Source organism: Leptosomus discolor, chromosome Z (genome assembly GCF_034619465.1).
Source record: "Leptosomus discolor isolate bLepDis1 chromosome Z, bLepDis1.hap2, whole genome shotgun sequence".
In the NCBI taxonomy this organism is placed as follows: Eukaryota; Metazoa; Chordata; class Aves; order Leptosomiformes; family Leptosomidae; genus Leptosomus; species Leptosomus discolor.
Genome location: NC_141419.1, coordinates 59,039,839 through 59,053,482, shown reverse-complemented (window position 1 = coordinate 59,053,482; position 13,644 = coordinate 59,039,839). Strand labels below are relative to the sequence as shown.

General features: G+C 40.5%; 1 protein-coding gene across 1 annotated transcript; it reads left to right on the top strand.

Annotated features, from left to right (window-relative positions):
* The first annotated feature begins 256 nt into the window (after nucleotides 1-256).
* Nucleotides 257-12,518, top strand: TYRP1 (tyrosinase related protein 1). Its single transcript, XM_009952174.2, has 7 exons — nucleotides 257-638; nucleotides 3,385-3,707; nucleotides 5,013-5,217; nucleotides 6,163-6,330; nucleotides 7,857-8,036; nucleotides 11,610-11,756; nucleotides 12,313-12,518. The coding sequence occupies exons 1-7, from the start codon at nucleotides 257-259 to the stop codon at nucleotides 12,516-12,518; spliced, it is 1,611 nt and encodes a 536-aa protein (XP_009950476.1).
* The last annotated feature ends 1,126 nt before the right edge of the window (nucleotides 12,519-13,644 follow it).

Here is a 13,644-nt window from a genome sequence, read left to right as displayed (position 1 = left end):
AGAGAAAAATTTTAATGTCTGTAGTCAGAGTTGTTTGCTTTGCCAGTCAGAGTATCAAAGTGCAAGGTTCAGAGACACTCTCTGGGGTGGAAGCAGTAGCCTGGGTGTTTGTATCACTTGTTTTCATTCTTCTTTCTCTCTCTCTCTTTCTTTCTTGTTCTTTCTGTAGAGGGAGCTGTGTGTTGCAGAAGAGGAGAAGTCAGCGTGCGTGGACAGTCAGCTCTTGGAAGGAGCTGGCTCTGCTGGATCTGCCGTCATGCAGCTTCCCGTGCTGCTGCTCCTTTTCCTGCCACCACTTCTTAATATGCTCAGCCAAGCTGGAGCTCAATTCCCTCGCCAGTGTGCTACTATTGAGTCCCTGAGGAGCGGCATGTGTTGCCCAGATTATTTCCCTGTGTTTGGGCCAGGTACTGACCGGTGTGGCGTGTCTACAGGGAGGGGTCGGTGCATACAGGTGACTGTTGATTCACGACCCCACGGCCCACAGTACATCCATGACGGGCAGGATGACCGTGAGCAGTGGCCCATACGCTTCTTCAATCAAACTTGCCGATGCAACGGTAACTTCTCTGGTTACAACTGTGGGTCATGTCGTCCTGGCTGGAGCGGACCTACTTGTAGCCGACAAATCAATATCGGTAAGAGCATCAGAAATATGACATGAAAATTGCCTGTTGGTGTGCTTGCTTCTACAGGGACTTAGCATATTTATTTTCTTTAAAATACAGAATGCGTCTTGAATTTATTTATCAAATGTACATTGTCATAGGGGTTATTAAGGCAGTTTCTAGATGAGTTGTTCCACTTGTACCAAGCACCTACATTTACTAGCCGATAAAAAGAAGAAACAAAAGATGCATTCAGTGCAGGATTAGGACCAAGTCCAATAAAGAACAGAACAACAGAGTTGAAAAAAATGTATTCTTTTGAATTATTTAAGAGTAAAACTATGTAATAGACATGTATGAATGCTTGTGACTATGGGTAGGAATAATGCGTATGTAGATATCCTGTTTAATACCCTGGAACTACTTTAAGTGTGACAGAAGCTCTTTCGATTCAAAATCCCTTAATACATTTCTAAACTATGTACCTGGCCTTGCAAAGTTTACTTACCTAGGTGCTGTCAATGTCTTTAAATGCCTTGACTCATGACTATGAGTTTTTCAGCTGAGTCAGCACGGTGACCGGTAAGCCTTTCTGAGAGTTGTCCAGTTTCAGTTTAGTCCAGAATACCAGTAAATAGATGTCTAAAATTTTTTGAAACATTTCTGAAATCCTTGTGGGACTGGAAAAATTTTGAATATTGTAGGTAAACTGAAAAAGTCAAGCAGGCTTGGGGACAGATCCTTGTTCTGCAGTCAAAACCATTTGAATGAACAAGGGTTCAGGCTTTATTAGTGGAAGTTTAAAGGTGTTATTGAAATTGTGCAAAATCTATAATCCCTAAAATGAGTGATGGGTTCTGTTGACATGCGGAACAACAGGTCTCTAGCACAAACGTGCAGTGCCTTTTGCAGAAACAGAAATCAGTACTGCCATTATTTTCACCAGATAGGAAACTCTCCATGAACATGAGTGCATGTTTCAGCAAGGGTTAACAAAGGACCACTTACCAATTAAAAATCTGAACAGTAAGATCCCTTAAAAACAATGTATTGAGGGCTGTGGGAAAGACCTTAGGATTTTTTTCATCCTTTGAGCTCCAAGAAGCAAACCAGAAAGCAGAAAATGTGACTTATATGTTGGATCTGCTAAGCTCCGTTACGTCCTCTGATGCTTTGGTTTGTTCTCATTAACAGTGATGGAAACTTTGAAAAATAACCAATAAATATATGTTATCACACACAAACTTAGCAAAATAAATCCAGAGATAGGCAAAAGGCAACTTTAGCTGATTTTCTAGGGTATACAAGAGCACTTTTTACTTTTCTTACTTATTAAATCCTTTACTACTCAGTAATATGCTAAGCAAATCAGATTTGTCATGCATGACAACGTGACTTTAAACAGGGGAAATTAGCTTCTTACTATGCTTTAAGTTTCCACGTGGAGGTCACCTCTTTTGTCCATCCATAGGGCAGGCCCCAGCTGCTTAGACATTAGAATTAATTATTGGATTACTGTTGGCATATCCATATAAAATAGCTGTAAAAGGCAGCTTTGTGCCTTCATATCTTCTAAATCCATGCCTAATTTTAATAGTAGTCCCATTATTTTTTTATTGTGCTTCAGGCACATATTTTGAAAAATGAAAATGTTAAGGTGTATATGTGAATCAAAATTAGAGGGATATTATAAGTGTGCTACTTAAAACCGACAACAAAAAACCCTTCAGTGACCAGGGCTAGCATATCAGTTCAGTTCTGCAAAACAGAAAAGCATGTTTCAGTACACAGAGTCCTTCGATGAAATTCATGCTTCATGAAAGTTTCTATAAACTTCAATGAAGCCAAAATATCCCCACTGAACCAACCTTATATAACGAAATGCAATTCACTTTTTTTCTTCATATTCATGCTGAAGCATATGATTCACGCTGGAGACCCATTCCTTCTCGTATCAACATAGTCTACCATTCATTTGGACAATTACGGATTTTACAGTATTTTTTATGATGAAAATGAGTGCATGTTGAAGAATAGCTCCAAGGACTTCTATCTGTGTCTTAGCCTAAACTTAGTTTGAAGTCTTCTCAGTCCCGGTGAAAGAGTATTGGACTGAGACTGAGGTGATGTCTGTTCCTCTTGCTGATATACTGGTATTTCAACAGGGCAATACTCTTCCTTGTTTCACTGTCTATATATGGACAATGATATTTTTGATGTACTGCTAAAAAGGACTAATATATGGCTGTTGTTAACAATAGCAGCTAATGACATTAAAGAGAAATGTCGTACTGTGTGAAATTCACAATTCACTGGTGAATTTGCCATTTTTCCTACAAAGGTTCAAGCATAAACAATGTACTTCCTCACTAAATTGTCAAGCAGTGGATCTTCTGATTATTATAAATTGCTATTCTTCTAAAGTATTACCACAAGAAACTTAAGTATATCAGATGAAGTTTTGAAAGGTTTGTGTGACAAAGAACTGTCTTTGTCATTTCTCTGACAGGATGGAAGGATAATCTATAACAATACTTCTAAAAGCACTGTAACCACAAGGTTTGGGGCTTATTTCTATTCGACTCAACCTTTCTGATAATAAGTAACATTTTCTATTTATGCTCAGTACTCTCTGAATTACCCCAATAAAAAAGGCATTAATGCTTGAAGAAAAGAGTACTTACCAAGAATTATTAGGAGCAAAATAAATTAGTCCTGTGAGATCAGACTTGAGTGTCTATTATTATGGTAACTTGCTTCTTCTGTATTGTCACAGTCAGAAGGAATCTTTTGGATCTGAGTGCAGAAGAAAGGAGGCGTTTTGTGAATGCCTTACACCAAGCCAAGGTGACAATCCATCCTGACATTGTTATTGCTACACGAAGACGTGAGGAAATATTTGGACCAGATGGCAACACACCGCAGTTCGAGAATATCTCCATTTATAACTACTTTGTGTGGTCTCATTATTATTCTGTCAGGAAGACTTTCCTTGGGGCAGGGCAGCAAAGTTTTGGAGGCATTGATTTCTCTCATGAGGGACCAGCTTTTGTCACATGGCATAGGTACCATCTACTGCAGCTTGAAAGAGACATGCAGGTAAAGTTCATGTTAATGCTGAGCCATGTCTTCATGTTATGTTTTATACTATTAAAGAACTTCTTCCCATATTCCAGTAGGCAAAAATGATAGCAGCTCTTTCTATGTGTCGAAATAATTGTGCTTCCATTTCAGTAACTCATCAGGTATATTAAACTTAATAGAGTGTGTTTAGTTTTTAGACTGTCATTGTTATAGAGATGCTAAAAATAGTATTTCAATCAGAGTAATGGAAAACATAAAAGTTACATTAAAATGTCCTGTAAAATAGAAAGGGATTCTAGATATATCCATAGAAGGCATTTTATTGGACCAACAAAAGTTAGTGCCAGTGTTATTTTTAGCATCAAGGCCCTGAGTCTTGACCAATGAAAGCAGCAGAAATTCTAAAGAAAGGTATTACAGAGATGGCTTGGGATTCAGAATTCCATTTTATTTGTATGATTAGTGTAACTGGTTAGAGAAATTAGTGTTTTGTTATACTCTGTCCCTTAAATCAGTGATTCTCTTGTTTCCTTTTCCTTGTGCGGACCTATCTATAAAAGGAATATACTATTTTATGGACCATCATGCTTCTTAAGGAAGAGAGATTTCCACTACCTTCAGTGGCTCTGCACCAAGCTGAGACACAAACTCCCTTCAAAATCTCACATTTGAGATCAGAGGCATTTCATTATGTGGGACCCCTGAAGAGTTCTAGCTCTTGGTGCTTTAATATATATTCCTGTTTATGTTAGTAAATTTGATCATTATTTAAGCTAATTTGGCCGGCAAACACATCCTAATATATAAATATTGGAAGCCAGGACACACTCCAGAACTGTTCAACTCCAACCCATACCAGAACCAAACAATGACAATTTGAAGGGCTAGTATCCCTTTTCCTTACTTTTCCATGTGCTCAGTCGTTCCACGGTTGGCTTAGTTATTCTGGGTGCTACAAATGCTGCTGTTATTGACCAGTCATTAAAAACGTTTGGCAAAATGGGGTATCAGTGTTAAGGGATGTTTCATAATATTCGCTATACAGTTTCATGGAAGAGGTACAGTCTTATTAATGAGAGAAATCCGCTACTTGATTCAATAGTCTCACTGTCTGTTCTATGGAACAAAGTCATCAATGTGAAAAACTACTGAAAGCTTTTACATAGATTTCATAGATTTTCCACAGATTTCTTTTCCTCCATGAGGCCAGACTTTGATTCTTACTAAGATGTATTTAACTGGGTTTTAACATCTTTCTAGCAGTAAATATTATAGCTGTCTGAGGCACACATACATTAACACCATATTTATGTGGTTTAGAACATGCTGCAGGACCCCACTTTTGGATTGCCCTACTGGAACTTTGCAACAGGACAAAACACCTGTGATATCTGCTCAGATGACTTGATGGGAGCTAGAAGCAATTTTGATGTCTCTCTTATCAGCCAGAACTCAATCTTCTCTCAGTGGCGAGTGCTATGTGAAAATATAGAAGACTATGAAACTTTGGGAACCATCTGTAACAGTAAGTATGATTGTTGGCAGATATTTGAAAAGGAAAACATTTTAATAATAAATAAATATAATACTTTACATTGCAATGGCTTTTCTCAGTCAAAAAGTGTTAAAGTGTTTTTTGAATATTTTTGATGCAAGTTTCACCGGTCTTCTGAGATAGTATATACTTATCATCTGTCTTGCACTGAGAGACCAAGCAGTTCAAAATTTGATTAGGAGCTGGTAGCAGAGGAAGACCTAAATGCTTTGACTTGTCTTCTTATGCAGTATCTATTGATCTCCTGTGCCATAAATAATTGAATCTGGCAGTATAATTTCTTAACTGAAGCTTAAGTTTTCTTCTGACTGCTTCACTTATGACCTTTACGGCATTCTGCTCCTAAAAGGAAAACACCTAACAAATCTCTGTGTTAACTAGGTGGAACATGTTTTGAATGTGAAGAATATTGAATCTCAAAACATTTACCACAGCTACAAGAGCTAAAAAATCCCAGGAAGATTCTTATATACACACCAACTTGAAGCCACAACTCAATATCTTCATGGAAATAGGGCAAAAAAATAGGGAAACCCACAATATTTGGGTAGTCACCTACATAATCAACTATAGCCCTTTCCCCAGCTACTCTATCAGGACATCTTCAAAACTTGCGTCCTAGGTCTCATCAAGAAATCACATTGAATAACTATGGAAAATTTTCCCAAAGCACTTACAGAACCACAAATTTCAGTAAGGGGCTTCTAGGTGCTTTTTTAAATCCTGGTGCAAAGGATCCAGCACACAGAACCCCATGAAGATTCAGATTCTTTGCCTGGCATGAGGAACTGACCTATTCATTCTGTTTGTCATTTGCGAGGGTTGATTTCTTCCATGGTTCAGTCATTAGAAGGATGGATTCTATGGCCTATTGGTTTGCACTAGTATTGTTTTCTCTGTTCTCTCCACCCACAGGCACTGAGGGTGGTCCTATCCGAAGGAATCCTGCTGGAAATGTTGCACGGCCTATGGTACAGCGTCTCCCAGAGCCAGAGGATGTTGCTCAGTGTTTGGAAGTTGGTGTATTTGACACTCCTCCTTTCTATTCCAATTCAACAGACAGTTTCCGTAACACAGTAGAAGGTAAACATGGCAAATAAAAAGACCTGGAACAACTCCGAATGAGTCAAGGGAGCAGACTTGCCATTTTTGCTGTTGGAAGTATGAGTTTGGAGATAGTCCATTGGACACTAAGAACACATTGTTCTTAGCATTAAATATTAGCTTAGCATTAAGTGGACATAAGATCTGTGTAAACTATTTTATAGCTTATGTCAGTTCTTTAAATGTGTGAAAGCCTCAAAATTCTGTCATTGTCATACTAAGAAGAAATAAGCTGAGATTATGTCCTTACAACCTAGTAATAGGTTACTATTGCTGAAAACAGACAGCCCTTGCCTGCGGATTGATGCAGCTGTATCCTTAAATGAGGCAAACAACCACTTATGGGAGTTATTCTTGTGTCTGAATTAGAACAAACAAAAGAAAGCAAATTAAATGATAAGCCTTGGTCGTACTTAATGAAATGGAAGTCACAATTGAGACCTTGGTAGAGGTTTGACTGCTCGACATGTTAGTCATTCTCTCTGGGCCATATAACTCTGATCTTCTCTAAGTTTTACACATTTAAAATGAAATTTTCTGTCACTAGCATCTGAACACACACACAACCCAAGACAGAAACAAGCCTAAAGATGTGATTCATGTTGTTCAGGCAGTATCCTGCCAACTGCTTCTGCTCTTTAATAATGCAGAGTTTTTAAGAAGAAAGACTAAGATTCATGAGAAAAAATTACCAAGTGACAGTCCAGATCCCAGACATCCCGTAGATTTTCTGGCTCTTTTGCAGAGGCATAACTCCTATGATGGGGAGGATCTGCTCTGTTTTTTTTCTCTTGGAGAACAAAACCAGCCTTTTAAGTATATATAAAAGTTTTCGATGATTACCATGTTTGACAAATTTGCTATCAATATCTAGGTATCTAAACATGTCTTTAGCCAATTAACTGTGCAGAGCCTTGTCTGGGAAGTTTGGCCAAAACTTGAAAACAGGAGAAGTTTTCATGATGCTTTGGATCCTGAGAGCTGATATGAGGGTTATAAGGTGTTGGGCACTAACAGAGTTACATAAGGTATCTTTACTGAAAAAACTGAACATATGAAGCTTTCTGAGATGTGTTCACAGTAAGCCTGGAAATAATGTGTGGAAACGTAACAGCTGGCTCGTTAGGCAATATATACACACTTAAGTCAGCAGTTAGAAAACTGTTTTGGTTATATAGGCAATTATTTCAGTTATGCTGAAAGATATGTAGGTCCCAAATATATACCTTTGTTTTCATGCTATGATGAGGTTTATTTTAGCCATTTTTGCATTAGATCCCAGCAGCCTTGCACTCCACATTCTCAGCATTCTTTTATAAGGGTTATTTTAATCTGAAAATAGTGCACGCTAGGAACATTTCTGAAATGCCAGTACTTGTTTATGTTAAGCAAGACAACCAAAAACATGATACACTTTCAGAGAAAAAAGTATCCAGACAAGACTGCAGCTTCCAAACAGAATTTTCACTGGGATTTTTTGTGCTCTTCTTTGTTTACATATTCAGGATACAGTGATCCTTCAGGGAAATATGACCCAGCAGTTCGAAGTCTTCACAACTTGGCACACCTATTTTTGAATGGGACAGGAGGGCAAACTCATTTATCACCAAATGATCCAATTTTTGTCCTCCTGCACACATTTACAGATGCTGTTTTTGATGAGTGGCTGAGAAGGTATTCTGCAGGTAAGATGTTCTTATACACAGAGGTGGGGTGGGTGATTGTCAGTCTCTGTAGTCACAGGGTCTTGGCTGCCTCTTGTGGGACACCAAGATGCCCCTAATCTTACAAGAGAGGACTGGAATTGTACAAGTTAGTGTAGTTAACAAAGACAGAGTAATAACAAGCAAGCTCACTTCCTCACCCCACTTCCCACATTTCCAAATCACTGTCTGTGAAGGGACTTGGCCAGAGATACCAGGCACAATACAAGAAAACAACATGTGCAAATACATTGTCTCCATAGACCAAAGACAGTTAACCTTGTAAGGACCAAATACTTCATGGACCTTCCATTATTGTGTAGAGTAAATATCTATGTTTCTTCTTGTCAAACAAGATCAGATGCCATGCACACCCTCACAATTCATTTTGACCACCTTCATGCTTTACTGTCAGCATTCCATAACCATTTCCACATCCTTTCAAGTGATGGACACTGTTCAAAGAATCATAGCATGGTAGGGGTTGGAAGGGACCTCTGGAGATCTTCTAGTCCAACCCCCCTGCTAAAGCAGGTTCACCTACAGCAGGTTGCACAGGACTGCATCCAGGTGGGTTTTGAATATCTCCAGATAAGGAGACCCCACAACCTTCCTGGGCAGCCTGTTCCAGTGCTCTGTCACCCTTAAAGGAAAGAAATTTTTCCTCATGTTCAGGTGCAACTTACTGTGCTCCAGTTTGTGCCCATTGCCCCTTGTCCTGTCACTGGGCAACACTGAAAAGAGCCTTGTCTCGTCGTCTTGACACCCGCCCTTTAGGTATTTCTAAGCATTGGTAAGATCCCCTTTCAGTCTTCTCTTCTCCAGGCTAAACAGACCCAGGTCTCTTAGCCTTTCCTCATAAGAGAAATGCTCCAATCCCCTCATCTTGTAGCCCTCCACTGGACTCTCTCCAGTAGTTCCCTGTCCCTCTTGCACTGGGGGGCCCAGAACTGGACACAGTACTCCAGATGTGGCCTCACCAAGGCAGAGTAAATGGGGGGAATAACCTCCCTTGACCTGCTGGCCACACTCTTCTTGATGCACCCCAGGACACCATTGGCCTTCTTGGCCACAAGGGCACATTGATGGCTCATAGTTAACTTGTTGTCTACCAGAAGACCTACCCAGGTCTCTCTCCATAGAGTTCCTCCCAAGCACATCAACCCCCAAGCTGTACTGGTGCATGGGGTTATTCCTCCCCAGGTATAGGACCCTGTACTTGCCCTTGTTGAACCTCATCAGATTCCTCTCCTCCCAGCTCTCCAGCCTGTCCAGGTCTCACTGAAAGGCAGCACAGCCTTCTGGGGTGTCAGCTGCTCCTCCCAGTTTAGTATCATCAGCAAACTTGCTGAGGGTGCGCTCTGTGCCTTCATCCAGGTCATTGATGAATACCTTGAATAAGACCAGACCCAGTACTGACCCCTGGGGAACACTGCTAAGCACAGGCCTCCAACTAGACTCAGCACCACTATTCACAACCCTCTGAGCTCTGTCCTTCAGCTAGTTCTCAATCCACCTCGCTGTCCACTCATCCATCTCACACTTCCTAAGCTTACCTATGAGGTTGTGGTGGGAGACAGAGTTGTAAGCTTTGCTAAAGTCCCTTTTTCTGCATGTTGTAAATTTTATTCTTCCCTTTGAGTGTTTACAGAAGCTCCTTGTTCATCCAAGCTGGCCTTCTGCCTCCTTTGCTCAATTTCTTCCTCATAAAGATGCACTGATTTTGAGCTTGGAGGAAGTGATGCTTGAAGAGCAACCAGCTCTCTTGGGATACCTTGTCTTCTAGAACTCAAGCCCATGGGATTCCTCCATGGGTCTTGGTCTTTGAAGTTGCTAAATTTAGCTCTCTTGAAGCCCAGGGTTGCAATCCTACTGATTGCCATGCTTCTTCCACATAGGATCCTGAACTCTACCATGTCCTGGTCACTACAGCCAAGGCTGCTCCCAACCTTCACATCCCTGACTAGTCCTTTATATGAGATCCAGCAGCACACATCTCGTAGTTGGTTCCTCCACCATCTGAGTCAAAAAGTTATCATCAAAGTTTTGCAGGAACCTCTTGGACTGTAACTGCCTGGCTGTGTTACTCATCCAGAAAATATCATGAGGACCAGGGTCTGTGATTGTGAGGCTGCTTCCAGCTGTCTGTAGAAGGCTTCATCTACCTCCTCATCCTGATCGGGTAGCCTATAGTAAACACCCACAACAATGACTCCCACCTTAGCCTGACCCATAATTCTTACCCATAAGTTTTCAACTCACTCATCATCCCCCCCTAGGCAGAGCTCGATACAGTCCAGGTGCTCTCTCACATGAAGACCAGCTCCCCCACCTGGCCTAGCTGGTCTGTCTTTCCGACAGAGTACATAGCCATCCATGACAGCATTCCAGTCGTGGAGCTGTCCCACCATGTAATCTCAATGAGATCATGGCCCTACGACCACACAGGGACTTCCTGCTTATTCTCCATGCTGTCTGCATTGGTGTATAAGCATTTCAGGAAGGGAGTTAAGCATATAGATTTTATCCTCGAGGGGTGGTAGGCCTTTTGGTTCTCAGAAGTACTAGTATGCTGCCCCACAAGTACTAAGCTACTACCCGCAGGTGCCTCACTGGCAGGCCCAGATACATCCCCATTCCCCTTCGCATCTAGTTTAAATCTCTGTCGATGAGCTGCCCTTACTTCCTCAGCTCTGAAAAGAGAAAAGGAATAAAGGAGGTATTTAAGGAGAGGGAGGAAGGAAGGAAGGACAGAAGGAAAGAACTGCAAGGAGGGAAGAAAAAAAGAAATAAAGAAGGAAGGAGAATGACATCAGTGAACTGAGGAGACAATTTTGTGTAATCCTGATATCTATGCATCAGTCTCCACAAACCAGTGACTGTAATCCTCTTAGGACAATCCAGCCCCCTTTTCGTTCTACAGAAGACAGCTGCTGTTGCACAACTGAGACTTCTTTGTATGGCTTCCACAACCTGCCTCATGTATTTTTCCCTCAGCAACTATCAGAGAGCAATTGTATCCTCTTGTGGTACTTAGATGACCTATCACAAGATTTTGCATCATCTTGTCGAGATGGATTTATTTTTTTTTTCTTCAGCTGACTTTCTCCTGGTTCACCACAACATTGCAAAAACATTTCTCTGGAGTTTATATCACCTTCTGTCCTGAACTGCACAAGAGAGCTCTTCAACATTGTTACAATCAGACAAAGCCATAATGCAGCAAAAAGGTTTTCCAAGTACTCCATGTATACATATTTCTCCTTTTCCATGCAAGAAGAAATGAAAAGCACGAAACACAGGCAGAAAGTTTTACAACTTACTGATGGTTTCTGTTAAAAAAAAACAGAGATATCATTAGTAGTCTTGCATTTGGACAGAGCAGAGCCCTCCATTCTGGATCTGTCAAACTGAAAAACCGATCATTCTAGATCAACTTAGGTTAGGAACAAAAAAAACTGAGGTACTCAGAACTCTGGGTGACTGTTGGGAAAAAAATGTAGAGCAAATATTTCGATTTTATTTACAGAAGTGTGATTTGACTTCCAAATTTAGATATCTCAACATATCCACTGGAGAATGCCCCTATTGGACATAACCGACAGTACAATATGGTGCCTTTCTGGCCTCCAGTTACCAACAATGAGATGTTTGTTACTGCACCAGAAAACCTGGGATACAGCTACGAAGTCGAGTGGCCAGGTAAACTGTCCAACCTAGATACTTCCTCTTTTTTTCTCATCATGTCTTTCTCCCTTTAAATTTATACATCATATAACAAAGTCTGTTCAAATTTCACAAACAGTATTTGATGCCTTTGTAAAGGTCTATTTTTCTTTTCTCGCCTGGCTTTCCAAATCAGTTGCATTTGGGATTGTTCAAACCAGGACACTACCAATTATCAATTGTTCCTGCATGAAGCTCCCACTATCCACTTCAACTTTTGGAGAAGTTCTAAACCTTGGATTTAAGCCTTGCAGAAGGTCCTTATTCCTATATCATATGCCTTCATTAAATCAATACAGAGAATGCAAATCCCTCATAAACCAGGTAGCAGAGGAAAGGTCCAGGACTGTTTTCAGAGTGTAACAAGAGAGACTGAAATTTTCTCACATTTTGGAACAAATATTATCAAGAAAATTTAAACTAGTTTCTACTTCACAACTCATTGAATAATGACAGACACTGAGTGTTGGTCTGTTACCATATATTTGACATTTAGTTTTAATAACTTTCCATTCTATATTCCTTCCTGTAGGTCGGGCTCTCCGTGTCACAGAGATGATAACTATCGCAATAGTGACTGCACTTGTTCTTGTTGCAATTATTTTCGCTGCTGCTGCTTGTATCGTACGTGTCAAGAAAAATAAGGATGAGTTGCATCAGCCTCTTCTTACTGACCAGTACCAGCACTACTCAGATGATTACGATGGAATACCAACACCAAGCCAGTCTGTTGTTTGAAGAGATGACAATTTTTTGCATCTGACTGAAACTGTTTGTTTTGCTGTATTTTATAAAGGCTGGTCATCCATCTGCTTTAAAATAAAGAGCATAAACTGTCAGGTGTCTTGATATGTTTGCTTCGGGATTTACCTCCTCTTTAATCACACCTAGGCATCAATAAGTCACTTTTGCAATGCTAATTATCTGTTGATTTTAATAGAATTCCACTAACTTTTCAGGGGTCACCTGTAAGCCTTTTTCATGCATATTTCTCTAAAATCTGCTAAAATATAGTTAACTTTGCTGACAGCCAACATCATCTGACTTCATCTAGCCTTTATACCCAGAATTCTTTTACAAGGTACTTTTGTGAAAATGTCAGGTTTAGAATGGGACAGAAGCAGAATCCAAAGTACAAGTAGACACCTTGGCTAGGTGAGTGGAAGAGTTTTCCAAAACAGCCAGTGCGCCAGGCAAGGATCTATAAGGGAATTCTGAGGGGAATAATGTGTATGAAATCCAACTTTTTCACACAGAAAATAAAGCATAGTTTTAATCTTATTGCTGCTTTTAGGTGGACCTGTGAAAACAGATTCACCACCAAGAAGCCACTCCAGCATTTGCACACTTGAGCTGCATGTTCAAATACAGATGGCTGAAGGAGGCATCGATTTGAAAGGACAGCTGGCAGCAGCCTTCATTTTGTTTTTATTTTTTACTCTCTCACTCCCCTTCTCTCCCTCACTATCCCCATGGCAGGACATTCTCCCCAGCAATGAGACTGCTTCAGTTCTCTCCTGCAAGAATTTAAAACCAAATCTCTTCTACTTTCAGAGAAGGCTCTAGGCATCAGGCTGTGTGATAGGCTTGGGAAAATAGTCATAGGACCATAAAATAGTTTGGGTTGGAAGGGACCTCAAGGATCATCTAGTTCCAACCCCCCTGCCACGGCAGGGATAACTCACACTAGACCAAATTACTCAAGGCTCCATCCAACCTGATCTTGAACACTTCCAGGGAAGAGACACAACTTCCTTAGGCAACCTGTTCCAGTGCCTCACCACCCTCAGAGTGAAGGACTTCTTCCTTGTATCTAGTCTAAACCTGCCCTCTCCCAGCTTCCAACCATTACCCCTCATCCTAT

Bases quoted from the DNA above. Each gene is read 5' to 3' on its own strand.
- TYRP1 (XM_009952174.2), top strand. From the start codon at position 257: ATGCAGCTTCCCGTGCTGCTGCTCCTTTTCCTGCCACCACTTCTTAAT. The intron at 5,218-6,162 runs GTAAGTATGATT...CTCCACCCACAG, and splicing joins TTTGGGAACCATCTGTAACA to GCACTGAGGGTGGTCCTATC. The intron at 8,037-11,609 runs GTAAGATGTTCT...TTCCAAATTTAG, and splicing joins GCTGAGAAGGTATTCTGCAG to ATATCTCAACATATCCACTG.